Raw genomic sequence first — 16,130 nt, 5'->3', positions numbered from 1 at the left:
AGCATTGCGCTTCAGCTGCTTGTTTGACTTAAGGAGGAGAGGCACGGAGCACAGATGTGATGCACGCAGGTACCAACATGCTGATCCCATCCATAATGAGTTCTGTGCTCCTTCCATTGACAACTGACACATCAGAGAGCCTCCTGCAACTGCACACAGGCAGAAGCAAGGTAGTTGTATCCTCATACTACAAACCATCCAGCTACTTTTATTTTCATTTCCATGCTTCTTCAGGAGCATTAAGTCTTCCAAAAAACCAAACACTCTGCATACTGAAGAAGGCATGTATCATCAGTGCAGTATCTAGAGCTGTACTTATGATTTTACTAATTTCTGTCCTCTCTTCCCCTGAGCATCTCTCATGAGAAGGATCATCTTCTAGTGTTAAGAAAGCAGGAGAAAAGAGGAAGAAGAAAGAAAACGAAGCACATTTTTCAATGGACTCGGTGAAAGGAACAATTCCTGCAGCCAAAGCTGGTTTCAGCAGCTGGGAATGTACATAGTGCACCTCAGCCAGTGAGCCACAGCATCTGCAGAACTTCTGCAGAACCCCAGTGAAGCCATCCAACAGGTGGAATTCAGCAGCAGGGACACTTCTTTTGGGATCCAGCACCCTGCACAGAACAACAACAATATCCAGAGCTTGACAAGCATATCTCTCCCAGGTTCAGTATCTCCACAGGACCGTTTGTTCTAATTCTGCTGGAGGAAAGTGAATTGAATTTATCAATTCTTCAAGCATACCAGCATGTATGTGATGGAGGGACTGAGCCGGCGGTGACGTTGCCTCTCTTTCCTGAGCTCCTGCCTTCCACCCTGGGTCCTGAAGAATGACAACCACCACCATCTCCCTGCGGTTTGGTGGCCCCAAGGAAACAATTTTGTGGTTTCAAGCCAGCTACCAGCCAAGCAAGTCCACGTTAAGGAAGAGCCTCCGCTGCGCAATGTGCTTTTGTTTGCAGCCTCGGGATTTAATTAAGCGGGTAGATAAAGCCACCTTTTAACCCACGCTAGAGGGTGTGCCAGATCGAGATTACAACGCGATGCAGAAACAGGTCGAAGCAGCTCCCGGCTGCATCCATGCCACAGGCGAGCACCATCCATCACCGCTGCTTCTGGCTGAAAAACCCACTTTCTGGCCCAAAGGCGAGTTTTTTAGGTTTCCCTGAGCCAAAAACAGGATTGGGGTTTTCTGAGGGTTTGGGCTGAAGTGCAATCCTCTTCCCCAGATCTCTCTCCACGTGAACCAACTAAACCCTCACCGAAATCTCTCTATCTTCTACAGCTGCTTTTAACTTGTTTCCAAGACAGAAGCAGAAAGGGTTGCTCTTTTTTTTTTTTTTTTCTTTCTTTCCCTTTTTCCATCCGATAGACCTATTATTCCCTTAGAAACAGCAAGTTCTCCAAGTAACCGAACAAAGCAGCTACTTACATGTAGTATTTTAAACAGCCGTGTTTTCAGGCCAAGAAATAAACAGTTATATTTTGGCAACCCTTCATTTCCTGTCCTATTTGCGAGCAATAATGTCATGACACAAAGTATGTCCCATGCCTTTCTCCCTGGCTCAAGCTTGAAAGAAAAGGAAAAAAAAACACAGCTAACTGAATGGACGGCTTATGACAGCAAAAAATCAGTAGTAACGGGCAAAATGGGGGGGAAAAAAAATTCAGTGTAAAGGGTAAACTGCTACGTCGGCGGGGTGAGTGCTTGAAGCAGCCATGGAAGGAGGTGGGATCCGGGGAGCAGCTCAGCTCCATGCCCTTTGCTGGAAGGAAGAAGCTCACTGCCACAGCCATGCCTCCAGCTCCCACCCCAGCTCCGGCACAGGGCTCCCAGCTCCATCCCGAAACGCCGCGGAGCGACACTTCCTCATTCTCTGACCTTTTCCATTTAATTACTTCCTGTGACTTTCTTGGAAGCCTGCATCGTAATGATGTGCTGCGGCCGCCTTCGGGCGTAACTGAATCATTTTATGCCTTCCGATTCAGCTGAATCCTCCCACTCGCAGCCAGAAATACAGCCGCGACACGCCGGCCGATCGCCCGGTCTCTGGCAGCATGCAGCCCAGGGGGCAGAACGAGGCATCCTCCAGCAATGACAAATCGACCTCTGGGTATCGATCAGAAATGGTGCAGTCGTGAAGGAGCCTGGGCAGCCAGAGCCTCATCTCGCTCCTCTTTGGTTTCATCAAATGGTTCAAACACTCTAAATATGGTAGAAAAGCTCCCCAAGCAAAATGAAAAAAGCCAATGATGGGGAAAAAGACAACGCACTGATTTTAAATACAAGCTGGCTGCGGCGCTTCGTCTGTAATCTGCCTGTTAACATTTGTTCACAGTGCACTCGGTGGAACGAGAAGAGCTATGCAAATCAAAGCCAGATATCTGGGGCAAATAGCACGCGATGCTGCCGTTGTTCCGACAGCCCAAGCAAACTTATGGAGAGGGCCCGTCCTTATTTCTTCTAACACCACGTAGATTGAAAAACATCACCCACCGCCGCCAGGAAGGACGGCGCATGAGTCACCTGCAGCAGTGCTATCCATCAGCGCAGGGAAGGGCCGGGAAGGAGCGGTACCCACAGCAGCACAGGGATCAGGGCAGCAGCTCTGACACAGCCTCCACTTGCAATGCAGAGTGTCCTTTGCCCCAGTACCCACCCAACGGGGTGGCAAGCGCAGGCCTGGGGCACGGGTGCAATCATAGAATCGTTAAGTTTGGAAAAGACCACTAAGATCATCTAGCCCAACCAGCAAGCTGTCCCAACCAGCAAGCTGTCCCCACATCCCTCAGCAGCCGCCGGCTTTGCACATAGCCACCTCTGTGCCATGCCATCGGAGAGGGAACCGTGAGCCCTCCGAGGGGTCTGCTGGAAGCGAGCCCACCGCACCTCCCATCCTGCTACGCAGCAGCAGCAGAAACCCAGCTTCTCCTGTTAGAACTGTGCTGACTTCAAAAGAACCACAATGTCAGAAGCGACGCAAAAACGCGGCTTTACAGCCTCTTTGCTACAAGGTGCCCCAACCACCACTCCTCCTCACACAAGCGTTGCAGGCAGAGGCCATTTCCTCGGCCAGTTACCGTTTCCAATGCTATGGGTGCCGGCCCCACACACACCCACAGCACCCAAACCCCCCACGGCAGCTGGAACCCACCCAGCACTGTGCTCAGTGCCTCCTTTTCCCGGCTGTCATAAAACCCTCAAGGCAAAACTGGGGATGAGAGCGCACGGGGTCCGAGCCCACAGCTCTGCACCACAACCTTCACACATCGCACCGCCGTTTATTCGAGTGGGGGCTTTACAGAAGGATCGGGTGTCTGAGAGCCGCTCCCCGCACACGCGGGCCCCGGGATGTGGGGGTGGGGGGGCCCTCCGAGCGCGGCGGCCGCCGGTGACCGGATTTATGAATGCGGCGTCATGTGACGGCCGCCTCCTATTCACAAAACGGCGGCCGGGGCGGGGCTCCGACCCCCCCCCGAAAAAAAAAAAAAAAGTCACTAAAAAATTCCGAGCCCCGGGGGCACAGCCGCCCCCACGCTGCAGGCCGAATCCCACCTCCTTCCCCCCCCCCAACAAAAAAAATGTATAATTTTTTTTGGATGGGGGAAGGGAGAAGGAAGAGGTTGGAGTCCCCTTCACCCACACACGTCGCGGTGTGAGGAATTTTTTTTTATTATTAATTTTTTTTCCTCTCCTTTTTTTTTTTTTTTTTTTTTATGAATGAAGATGCGGTATGCAAATGAGCGCGGCCCGGGGGGAGCGCGAAATGGCGGCGGATGTGCGGGCGGGCGGCCGCGCGCTCACGCACGCGCGTGTCCGTGCGTCCGTCCGTCCGTCCGTCCGCGGGTGGGGGGGTACCGGGGCGAGCTCCGAGCGGGGCGACGGAGCGGCCCCCCCCTCCCCAAACACACACATACACATGCGGAGAGCCCCCCCCAGCCCGCCCGTCCGCCCCCGCTCACTCGTCTGGGTAGGCGTCCTCGGTCATCTTCTCCCCGTCTCGGCTCATCCCTCGCCGCGGGCGGCCGGGCTGCGCCTCCGCATCTTCCTGCGCTTCACATGGCGGGGGAGGCCGCGCCGCGGCGGGGCCGGGGCTGGCGGCCGCGCCGGGCCGGGCCGGGCCCGACGGACGGCGGCGGCGCGGGAGGCTGAGGCGGGGCGGGGCGGGGGGAGCGGTCCGGCGGCGCTACGGCCGCGCTGGGCGGCGGGCGGCGGCCGGGGGAGGCGGCGGCGGCGGCGGCGGGGAGGGCGCCGCGGGGGCGCGGCGGCGGCGGCGGCGGCGCGGGGTTCGGGCCCGGGGGAGCGGCGCAGCGCCCGGGGGCAGGCGGCGGCGCCGGGCCAGCCCCATGGCCGCGCTCACGCCATGGCGGGGCGCCGCGGGCGGCGGCGGAGAAGGGAGGGGGGGGCCCGGCAGGAAGCGGCGGCGCTGCCGAGCGGCGGCGGGCAGGGCAGCGCCGGACCTAGGGAGGGAAGGAGGGAGGGAGCCGCGGCGGCGGCGAGGAAGGAGGGGACGCGGCCGCTGCTGGCGCCTCCCCCGCGGCGGCGCGGTCCGCCCCGGCCCGGCCCCCCGAGCCCCGCAGCGCAACGCAGGCGGCGGGGTGCGGCCGCTCCCCTCGCCTCGCCCCCCGCGCCCCGCCCCGCCCGGCTCCCGCAGCCCGGCCCCGATCGCGGTCGATGGAGCGCCGACCCCTCGTGCCGGGGCCTTACCCGCGAGGCGCTGCTTCAGGAGGCGCGTAAGCCTGGTTGGCGTGTGCCGAAAGGCGTCGGGGCGAGTGGAAAGCCCGCCGTGGGTGCGGGATGAGGCCCGTAGCCTCGTGATGAGGCCCAAGGTGTCTGTGGGCGATGTATGATTCTGCTGCCGCCCAGCAGTCCCGGCAGACCTGTCTGTCCCGCTCTCGGCCTCTCCACCTCGTTGGGAAGATGTCTGCTGCTGCACTCGCGGCTTTCGGACGGCATCAATTCTCTTTTCAGGAACAGAAGTGAAAACTTGGAAAAACTGGGTGGACTGCATGCCAGCAGCATGGTGGAGGCGAGAGCCCCTGCAAGCTCCAATGCCTGTAGGGCGGTTACCCTGAGGAGAAGCAGTGCATCCTTCAGAGGTGGGACCAGGACCATGGCTGTGGTGGTCTCACCGTGTTAGGTTTTCATGGCTGGGGGCTTCCCTGCCTTTTTTTTTTTCTCTCCAAATGATGCTGGGATTACACAGGCTCCTAACTTCCTCATTAACTCCATGCTTAAGACCTCAGCGTTCAGCTGCAGCATCACATGGATACGTGTGATGCAGTGAGCACGGCATGTAGCTGCTGCCTCCTGCAGAGCCACAGCAGGGGGACAATCCCATCACTAAAATCCCATCTCTAAAAGATCATGGTAATGCACGTCCCGCTGAGCAGGACTAGGGTGTGTGCCTTGCTGTTGGTGCTGGGACGTTGGCATTCTGGTCCCAGTGCTTAGAGTGTATTTCACATCCCAGTGGTGAGCAGCCACCCTTCCCAACACGGCAGCTGAAGGTTTACCCGATCTCGTTTCTTGAGTCACTTCCTGTGGATTTGCAAGATCTCACATTTGATCTCTGCTTTCACTCACATGCTAATTTGGGTGCTGCTAAATGATCCATTCATCTCACTTCGCAACCCTCTTATGATTGCATATATGCTGTTTGTATGGGCAAGAATTGCATGGTACGTTCCAATTGTACAGGTTACCACACTGGTTCCTCTGAGCAGCATTTGCAGAATGACTGCTTTTTTCTGAATGGAACAGCTCGCCAAGGGGCGACTTCTGCTCGTGCACTGCTCATATACAGCCTTTCCCCGAGATGTGATCATTACAGCACCTCCAGTTAATTAGCTGTTGGTGGCAGAGCTTCAAGACTAATGATTTGCATGCTGTGAATATTCTGCACTTTATGTTTGAATGGGAAGTTCCTTGTGCAAGGCAGTATTTTAGCAGTTGCAGAGAACTAGATGTGAAGACATTTGAGCAGGAAATAGACTTCCCCACGGACTCCTATACCTTCAGCTGACACCGATTTAGGGTGAGAAGCACTAGGATTTGGCATAGCAGAGCTTGCAATGCAGGCTTGCCATTGCCTTCCTACATTCTTGCCTTGACAACGTATCCCCTCTGGGCTGGAGACTCCTACACTGCTGGTGTAGGAGCCCCCATATGAGCGCTGGCACCTTGGTGACCGCACTGATTTCAGTGCCTTTTCCACTGACTCACTCTGTGACTTGCAATGAGGGAAGAGTAGAAGTTGGCAGCCCTGAATCACACCATCCTCCTGATGACTACCCCTCACCCAATCATTTTTCTGAGCAGCAATCGTATTTTAAAGGCAACAATAACCATAAAAAAGGCCTCTGAGATCATCTAGTCCAACCGCCAACCCATCCCCACCATGCCCACTATCCATGTCCCTCAGTGCCACATCTATGCCCATTTTTTTTCCCCTGTTGCAACAGCTCAGAATGTAAGAGCTGCAGAAATGACTTGCAATGACTGCACTCTTCCCAGGAGGTTATTTTGAGGGACACCAAGACCAAAACGAGCGGGCAGAAAGGGATCCTCACTGCCAAACTGGTTGCTTTACCCCAAAACAAACCCACTGCTTTCTGAGTTCTGAAACCATGCACTCTTTTTCAGCCTCTCCCAAAATAAAAGTAAGGGTTGTTGAAATGTAGTGGCTATGAGTTAAAGGGGGCTTTTCAAAACCCTTGCTTTCCTATTGGGTTCTCTGTCGTCCTCTTAGCATTCAGCAGTAAATGATTTATAGCCCTCCTTTCATGCTGCTTTGGTGTTTCCTTTGTGTGCATAACTTCCTTTTGATAGAAGGGATGATAACAAAACCCAAATTCTAATCTCTCGAGCACATGACACATTGTCTTTGCGGTGCAGATAGCAGGAAACTGCTCTGATCTGGTGTTCAGTGCTTCAGCCTCCTTCCCACACCCCAAAATAGACCCGGTGAATTCAGAAAGCAGCACTCCCAGGGTGGGCAGAGCTTTGCTTTCAGTTGTTCACTGCCCCTTTGCATCCAGAGAGAAGTGTGCACAACTGCTCCACTGATTTGCTGGAAGTCCTGGGGTTAGTTCTAAAATCGGGCTGTGGTGGCACCAGGGAAGGGCTACCTTCCCTCGGATGCCTTTCTACCCTTGGGAGCTTTCTGCGTTTATGCTACAGCTGTTTCCAAAGTCTCACGGGAGCCAAACAAACAGATGCCAAATGATCTGCCTTCAGAGAGCACAGAAATGGGTGGATCTGGGGAAGACTCCGGAGCTGTGTTCATCTATTCTTCCCCTCCTGAGGGATTATTTGAGTTATGCCTGGATCCGTCATGGGCTGACTTTGAGAAAGTCGCTTTCCTATAGCCAAATTTAGAGGGTCCTGGCTGAGTGCCTGAGCAGCTCTGGTGGGGGGTTCATCCCATTCTGGCCCATCTGGGGTGGTACACTCCATAGGGTATTGGCCAGGAGGTAAGTTCCTGGGGAGCTCCACTTGCTATGGGATGGCTCTGGTTGGGATAAGGAAGGCCACAGCACACAATGAGGAGGCAGGGAGGGCAGGTCAGCATCCCACAGAGAGCAATACCTGGCCCTGCTATCCTCTGAGACACCTGCATCGCCGCTCCCGAGAATTCCCATGAAAAATAATCACAGGCTGCTTTTATGTCCTTGTAATCGTGAACACATTATGCTTCCCTGCCCACTTCTAAAGAGAAAAAGTAATTAGTCACCCCACACAAGTCTTTTGGGGTGGCACATGTGCTTTGGTATGTATTCCAGCTCTGCCTACATGGAATGGGGACGCGCAGCCCTGCTCCCTGGGTGTTGTTAAGTGCTGCCTTTTGCAGGAGCTGGTTGCAACCTCTTGCACTTACAGCCAGTGACATCTCCAGCAGCGCTTGCTGGTGTGATGAACGAAGCCTGCAATTGCAAGTCCAGAGGATGGGAGCTTCAGGCCAGCAAAGCAAAACAACTCAAGGCATGGGCCAGCAAAGTGAAATAACCCAAGGCACCGGTGTGCCAAAGTAGCCACCAAAGGGCTGCCTTCATTCTTCCTGCTGTTATATCCCTGTGCTAAAAGTGCAAATTGAAGTTCGTTCAATTGAAGGGTTGCGGCAGAAGAATATCCAGAATTTGCTGAAAAACTGCAGATGGAAGCTATTGTGGAAAACAGGCTTTGTTTTCATCCTGGGAAGAATTTAGTTTATTTGATTTATGTTTCAGGGATTATGAAGGTGACCTCCTAGGTCCATGGCAGGTAACCATTTGCCTTTGATTCTGTTTTTCTCTTGAAGTCTATAAACCCTAGCATTTACACTTAAATGGGTGTGCTGAAAGCTGTGTTTAGGAAGAGAGAACTTCATCCCCTCCTGCACGTACTTCTGCCACGTGATTATTGTTTGGCTGCAGCTTTGCAAAGGATGGCCGGAGGGGTGGTTTGTGCAGGAGGAGGGAGGCACGTGGCTCCATTGCTGCCTGGTTCAGCCCCACTGCTGTCATGGTTTTGCCTTCAATAGACCTATTGCAGAATCTGAGACCCTCCTTTATTTTTCTCTCCTTGCTGCTTCTCTCCTTCCAGGTGTGTTCCTTCCATACCCTATATGCATTGCCTAGTATATAATGGCTGCTTTCTGTACCAAAATCATTGCTGCACTACTCAGTTTATTGCCACACAAAGTGCTCTGGATAGCGGTGACTTTGGAAAGCTGCTTATAAATCAGCTTCTGCTCTGAGGAGATTTGGGTCTTCTGGTTCCAAGGAAGTAATGCACATGGAATCTCTCTTTCAAGACTTGAGCAAACTGATCAAAGGCCTGGGAGATTGCAATCCAGATTTTGGCCCTTAAATTTCATCGTACAGCATTTTCTCACTGTGGTCATAAACGATACATGGCTTAACATAAGGTGTCATATGCTGATTGTCACTCATATCTCCCACACCGTTTGGTAAGGAGAAGAGCAGGAGAAATGAGGGATAAAGAAATGCCCAGGAGTCAGCAGTACCAGTCAACCTCGGGAGCACCAGGAGGACAAGAAAACCTCTGCTGGAGCTGGAGTCCCAGTGCTCCTTTGCACATGTCTCAGCACTGGGCTGCAACTGTTTAATCACCTAAAACCCTCTCTGCAATTTCATACCGAAAAGAACAGAAATCTACCCAACAGATTTTCGAGAAGTACCAGAATGACTCCAAACTTAGGAGAATTTTGGAATCATTGAATGTTTCAGGCTAAATACCACACTACTTCTTTTCTTCCCGTGGTTTATATCAGCATGGATTAAAACAGCACTGTGCTGTGGAGCCGCTCAATCAGACTGTACATGGCTCTAATCTTTTGCCTGGTGCTGCCTGAGTGAATGTGCTCCAGTCTGCATTGCCACCCTAGGAAAAAATTCCTTACATCTCGATTTCCAAGTTTTAAAATATCTCCATAAAGATGAAACACATTTTTTTTTTTCACAATCCAAAGATGTGTTTTCACCTATAGATATTTTTTGCTGCCTAAACAAGAGCCCTTTCCTTTGCACTTGTGCCAACATGGAACTTGGATAAAGAATTAGACTTAGATTCCTAATTACAACGCTTCCCCCCTACTTTTTTGTTATTATTATAATAATGACTGTAGGCACACGCCATCTCTCTGAATGTTAGTCTTTTTAAAGAAGGTGTTTTTGAAGAAGGCACGCCCTTCAGAAAGTGTTTTGTGGTATCATATTTGTGCCTTTTGTGTCTAGAACCATCCGCCTTTTCAATTCGAAATGCACTTCTCAGGATGTTGCATCACAGAAGTCTAAGTTAAAGCACACTTACCATAATGGGGTGCAGCATATGCGTTCGTAGTGGAAACTGCACTGTGACATGAAAGATGCCCAAACACCACATGGTCATTCGGTGTGGAATTCCCTCTGGCTGGGAGATGCGCATGGCTGTGAAACCCCTGCCTGGCGCTGGAGTCACCTTCCTTTTCTACCTCTATTTGAAACAACCCTCATCCACAACTTGCTGTTGGGAGGAAGGGTTTTGCAATCTCCATTTCAAGTATCAGACCTTGGGTGTCCCTCTCTTGGAACACTATGGCTGGAGAGCACCCTGGGCTCATTTTGGAGGTGCGGTGCTCTGCAGTGGTGCCATGGTGGTAGATGTTAGCCAGTCACCCATGGGGTTACCAGGCTTGACACAATTATGCTGGCCAAGCTCACAAGGAGAAAGAAGTATGGGAATGCTCACTACCAAAGCAGTCTGCAAAAAGACACTGCCTCTTTTGACATTTTCATCTGCGGATCAATAGTTACAGGCAGTTTTGAACTGGAAGGTGCTGTTGACGTTTTCCCTTTTCCTCTTTTGATTTTTGTTTCCTGTATGACACCATCTGGTCCTTCAGACCCCAGCATTTCCCTCCCTGCCCTCCCCATCTGCACTCCATCTCCCAGGTCTCATGTCATGCAGGCCTGCTGCAGGAGGGCACTTCTGCTCAATCTGGAAGCCATGAATATGGGAGCCAAAGGAAATGTTGTTCTTTTTACTTCCATGCCCTCAGATAAGTCTTAAATCTTTGCTCGCTACCCAGGTGTGTCCACCTTGGACATGACAGCATCCTATAAATTCTGATTGAGTCCCTTGCTGAGTCTGTCCCTTGCTAAATCTGTCTTATTAAATAAAAAGAAAAAAAAAAAAGAACAAAAAGAACAATAAAGCTCTAATTGAAATATTTTGCTGAAAAATGCCTGAGCTCGTGATTTTTGAAACAAAAGACTGAGAAATATTTTTTGCTTTTCTAAACTAGGAAAAAAATGCATACATGTACTCTTTTGGTTGGGGTGGAACGTGCACTGTCTGACACGTAGTCCTCAGTGCCGGATGTGGGGAAAGGAGTGCTTGGTTTTGTCTTTTCACGTGTATTTGCAGGTGATGGAGACAGTAGAACCAGTGTTGGGAAGTGTTATTGTGCTGTGAAGGAGAGGACAGCTGGATCAGGCCCTCAGGAGTCTCCTGAGGTGCTCTTGTAACCCCAGCCCCAGGCTCTGCTCCTGCTTCTTGGGGTGATAACTCTTGGGGGTACTCAAGGCTTGGCCCCTAGCAAGCAATGACTTTTGGGCTGAGGGCTCCCCAACCAACGATGTGCAACATGAAAATGAATGTGAGACCAGCTGCAGCAAAAACACTGAGCTTCCAGTGCTGGGAGAGACTTAGCTTCAGGTTTGGGTGGGCTGAAAAAGGCATGGTTGCACCCACCGGTGGGACCTCCAGAAGGGCAAAATGCCATCGAGATCTCAGCTGTTGAAGACGGTGAACAGGTTTTCTGCATGCTTGTGCTTATCTTCTAGATGAAACAAAGCGGGGAGGAAAAGGCAGAGTGCACACAGGTACAGTGAGAACGCCTGTCTGTTGTGGGGTGGGAAGGAACTGCCGGAAACCCACTGAAGAGGATGCAAAAACACCAAAAGTGTGAAAAAGGGAAAGAGGGAGGAAGGAAGAAGGTGTTTTTCTTGATGCGTGGCTGCCCTTGAAAGGGGGGTAATGCCGCTAAAGAGATAGGTTAGGTGGAGACCTTACAAGCCTTTATGTGATCTGGGGATGTTGTAGCAGAGGAAAGCTTTGCTGCACAACAGCACAGCTGTTGTTTTTGGGGGTGTGCAGCCATCGGCAGACACAGCAGCTTCCAGTGCTGATAAAGCTTGTCTTGGCTCTGGGGTCATGGAAACCGAGCCCTAGGAATAGATCTTCGTGTAGCAGTTAGAGAGAAGATTAAACAGGAACAGATTCTCCCTGCCCTGCCTGCTTCTCGCACGTACACAAATGCTATATCAGCACTGTGGTTTGTATGCACTCCTGAAATTAGTGAGTCAGGCAGCATCGATAGTATTGATTAGCTCCTTATGGGGAAGGTTAACGTGGAGTAAAAGTGGGTACCTGAGGTCTAGGTTTACTCTGAAGCAGCAGAATAAGGCTCCATTTCTTGTCACTTGTTTGTCCATGCAGTGCATGGCAGGGAGGCATGGAGCCTGGAAAATCTGAGGAAAATAATAGCAGCCTCCAGGGGCCGGGAAACAGAAGAAAAAGAACTGGATTGGGTCAAAGTGAAATAAACGTCCATTTTTCTGTTTTGTTCAAGGGAAATGAGAAAAACCCCAACGCATTATTTGGGGTCAACCCAAATCATGTTCTGAATGCAATGTTTTGTTTTGAGGTTAGTCACCCCTCTTGCTTCTCACACTTTCTTTTATTTCAGGTCTCTTTTGAATGGAAAATGCCACTTCAAAATAGCAAACCAAAGGGTTGTGTTTAAGAGGCATTGCAACAAGATGCTGTGGCATTTTCAAACCATTTTTTTTCCCCAAAGATTGTAGATATGAATGTCTTTTCCCCCTATATTTGAGGTATGTTTGAAAACATTTGCAACGTTTCATTCATCTTGGAAGCTCCAAAATTGCATGGTTTGATTTTGCAATTTTTAATGGACATCTTTTGTTTTTTTGTCCTCTTTCAACTCATATCCTGAGTGCTCTGGATGGGGCTCACAGTCGTGCCCGTCATTCCAACATCCTCGAGGTTCTCCTGGTTTGCTGGTGGGTCATGCATGGGGGATGTGCAAGGTCGTGCTGGAGGAGTCATTCTGTGATTCTGTGAGCTGGAGGCTTGCTCGCCCAGCAGCAGGCAGGCAAGAGATGTGCAGAGGAAGAGAGTGCCTTGTGCTCACCTCAGATAAGAGAAGTGATGCTGATGGGCAAGAGGAGAACATCCCCAGCAAACAACTGAAGAAGCGGTGTGATTTGCAGCTCAAATGTTTTCCTGGCTTGTTATTATCTGTGGATAGGGGTGGGTGGAATCTGGTCTGGGAGGACCAGTGTAAATAACTGGTCACAGAGCCTCTGCTGGAGCAAGCACTTCTTTGGTCTGACAGCCATGTCCTGGAGCTTCCCTTTGCAGTTTAATATCTAATGTGAGCACAGTAGCATTTTAAAACCAGATGTTAAGTAACTATCAGCATAGGTGATGATGACAACATAGAATCACAGAACTGCCTTGGTTGGAAAAGACATTCAACATCATCAAGTCATCATCATCACCAACCCAACCTATTGAATCCTGTAACTAAACCGTGTCCTTCCAGACAAAGAGTGTGATGCTGTGGGCTCCAAGTAGCAGGAGGCAGAAATTCTGAATCTGTGTCATTTAAAGTTAGCTAATTCTTTTTCTGACTTTCCCACAGCTGGCCAGCTGTGGTCCTTTGTGGTCTCTCCAGCATGCAATGTTTTGTGATGAAGTGGTGGGGTCTCAGCAGGCCTTGCTCTGTCAGTGGAACAATGGAGCACGAACTTTCTTTATATCCCGAAGGGCAGTCAATAATACAAGCAAGAGAAGTGGTCCAGCTGTGCTTCATCTGGAGTAGTTTTCTCTTTTCGTTTTTTTCCAGTCAGCCTTTACAGAACAGCCTCATATGCTTCTCCTTTGAGGAGGATACTTAAAATATGAGTGGAAAACTGGATTTGAGACGTGGCTGGCATGAGCGAGCAAGAATCGCCCCTGCTGGAATAGCCTTCCTTTCTCTGGGAATCTGACCTGCTACTTGCCCAAGCAGAATGGTGGCATCACTGACATCGTGTATAAAGTCAGTCTCCATCTATTTGACAATGTTCTGTAAGTACTGGGAGGCTTCCTGCTGGCTCATGGGGTGCCTATGGCTGGGGATGCTGCACGTCTCCCCTGCCAACTTGACTGCCACCGCATCTCGAGCTGGCTCTTTGATCTCCTATACAGAGCGTAGTTCCTTACTGTGTTTTTTTTTGTCATGAAATAAAATGCTTCTGCGAAGTCTAATCTCAAATGCAAGGATGGGTATGGGTATGTGCAAACCAGTATTTATGCATCTGTTTCTTTTGTCAATAGATAGGCCTGCCAGTCCCACAAAAACTGAAGAAATGCACTTAATGTTCCCAGTAGCTAATCCCATGAAATCTGCTCCCAGAATATAGCCAAGTAGAAATGTATGTCTTGGTATGTCACGGATGGCATGGCCCTAATGGTGCCACGTGGCTTGGGGGTGTTGGGTTGTCCTTGCACGTCCACAGCATCTCAACAGACTCAAGGATCCATAAACATCCACTGTCTGGACCTACAAGGCATTAAGTAGGACTTGGGAGATGCAGAGCTGGCAGGGAAAAGCAAGACATTATATTTAATGATGTGACATGATTGTCGGAGCCAGGCACAGGGTTGTTCAGCAATGGTTGTCCATTATTTCCCCCAGCCTTCTGCCTGTGCTGCACTGTACTTCAGCAACGGCACAGTTGCCGTCACGTTTATCAGACAGACGTTTTTGTTTTATATTTCAAAAGCAGGCCTAAAACATACACAAGTATCAGTGTTAGGCAAAGGGAGAGAGAGCCCAAAGATAATGCAGTACGTGCACACCATAAGGCGTTCTCCTTATCGCTCAGTAAGATTGGTGGGTTGGATCAGTGCTGCTGCGGCGTGCCCAGCTGCTGCGATAGCTTATGGGGCTGTGCAATGGGGCATCCTCAGAGCGCCTGTGAGCTTCCTGCTTTCTGCAGGGACCCCGGAGTGTTGGTGCTAGGGGATGTGCTGCTTTGGGCTCCCATTTAACCTGGGCCTCCAAACAAAAGGCAGCTCCTGGCTGCTAGATTGTGCCTGGTTTCAGATCAAACCCTTGTGAAAGTAGTGAAGTGAATATGGTTTCCACTCAAAACCATAAATCGGTCTTGATTTGCTTGAAACTTTGCCCAGCATTTTTTTTTTTTTTTCTTAGCAAACTTGGCTTGTGTTCTAGGTTTGTAACAAAACCTAAAGCAAACACCACTGGGTTTCAGGTTTAGTTGTGAAAGTTTAACACAGAAACCATTTTCCTCAGGGGGGAAGGGGGGATGCTGGCCTGTGTGCTGGGGCTGAGGTTACATTCTTACTCCCTATGGCGGTGACGTTTTGTGATTTCTGCCTTGAAAGCCTTGGAAGAAGCAGAGGCTCTACACCCAACCTGAAGCATGGGATGGATGAGGGTGGGCACACAGCCTGGTTTTCCTGCTGCCTTGTGGCTGTGCCACGCGGCTGGGAGCAGCACGGCTCTGAACCAGGGTCAGCATCTGATAGCACGGAGGCCAAAGATAGCAGCGGGGTGGATTTTGACTGATGCATGGTAAGATCAGCAGCTGGAACCATGCCACCATGAGAGAAGGAGCTGCAAGAAGCCGGAGCGTCCCACTCGTTCCTGATTCCCATCTCACCAGGAGCAAAGGCTGTTGTGTACAAGAGTGAGATACCCGCCATTAACTGCTGGCAGCACTCTATCTTTGCAAGATAGGAGCTTCCTGTTGCTCTTGTGGTGTTCCCAGCAAACTGAGCATCACGTTTCACAAAGAAAGCCCAAGCTGGCATGCTACCCTTGGAGCCTCCCAGGCTCTGGTCCGTGTGGCAGGGTGGACTGCAACATCCATCCCCCCATTAGCCCAGTGCTCCATTTGCATGCTGTGGGACATGAAGCACAGCTTCTTCTTATTTTTTTCTATTCAAACCAAGACTGCTTTGGCGCACGAGGTCAAAGACTGCAGGAATTACTGCTCATGACACTGCTGATGAGCACAGATGTGCTATGCACTCCCTTCAGCTCTGAGCCACGAGTGTGAGTGCTAACAGCAGCACCCTCCCTGTGCTTGGCTGTAGTCGCAGGAAGCTCATTCATTGCTCAGGTCCTGGAGATATGGAAGTCTTGGTAATCAGTTTGCATGGGAGGGGTTAATTAATCATTTCCTTTTACACTTGTTGGTAGAACAATTCATTCTGTCATGAGACAATTTCGAAGTGTGTGTGTATGGGGAGTTTCAGTAAACTGTGACTGAAACATGAGATTTCAATCAGATGTTGTGGTCCAGCTTTGTTGCTTCTTTTCTCTTTAATCTTGCTTCCCCTTTTTCCTCACAACAGCCCTTTTAAGGGCTTAGCTGCACTTCCTAGAGCCATTAGCTGGATCCTTAACCCTGTCATCCAGGCAGTGGGCTGGGAGCCTGGGGAAGTGCATCTGTGTCCCCATTCAGGAGAATCGCCCTGGAGAAGAATGTCCAAGGCAGTGCAAGTACCATTATCTCCAGCCACAAGAAGCAAAGGCACATCGCAT

General features: G+C 50.7%; 2 protein-coding genes across 2 annotated transcripts in view; one reads left to right on the top strand and one right to left on the bottom strand.

Moving 5' to 3' along the window:
* Nucleotides 1-4,098, bottom strand: part of SPRED2 (sprouty related EVH1 domain containing 2) — a 50,928-nt gene extending 46,830 nt beyond the window's left edge. Inside the window, exon 1 of the mRNA XM_085218768.1 lies at nucleotides 3,964-4,098. Within this exon, the coding sequence (XP_085074894.1) occupies nucleotides 3,964-4,010 (47 nt within the window). The 5' untranslated portion in view covers nucleotides 4,011-4,098. The remainder of the gene's footprint in view (nucleotides 1-3,963) is intronic.
* LOC146544855 (uncharacterized) lies at nucleotides 3,504-10,646 on the top strand. The gene has a single exon (XM_085218770.1). It carries the CDS (start codon nucleotides 3,735-3,737, stop codon nucleotides 4,800-4,802), a length of 1,068 nt encoding a protein of 355 aa, XP_085074896.1. The 5' UTR covers nucleotides 3,504-3,734; the 3' UTR covers nucleotides 4,803-10,646.
* Nucleotides 10,647-16,130: the final 5,484 nt, after the last annotated feature.

The sequence above is a fragment of the Meleagris gallopavo genome, chromosome 2 (assembly GCF_905368555.1).
Source record: "Meleagris gallopavo chromosome 2, MGAL_WU_HG_1.1, whole genome shotgun sequence".
Taxonomy (NCBI): domain Eukaryota; kingdom Metazoa; phylum Chordata; class Aves; order Galliformes; family Phasianidae; genus Meleagris; species Meleagris gallopavo.
The sequence above is the reverse complement of the archived record's forward strand: the minus strand, read 5'-3'. Positions and strand labels throughout refer to the sequence as shown.

Bases quoted from the DNA above. Each gene is read 5' to 3' on its own strand.
- LOC146544855 (XM_085218770.1), top strand. From the start codon at position 3,735: ATGCAAATGAGCGCGGCCCGGGGGGAGCGCGAAATGGCGGCGGATGTG.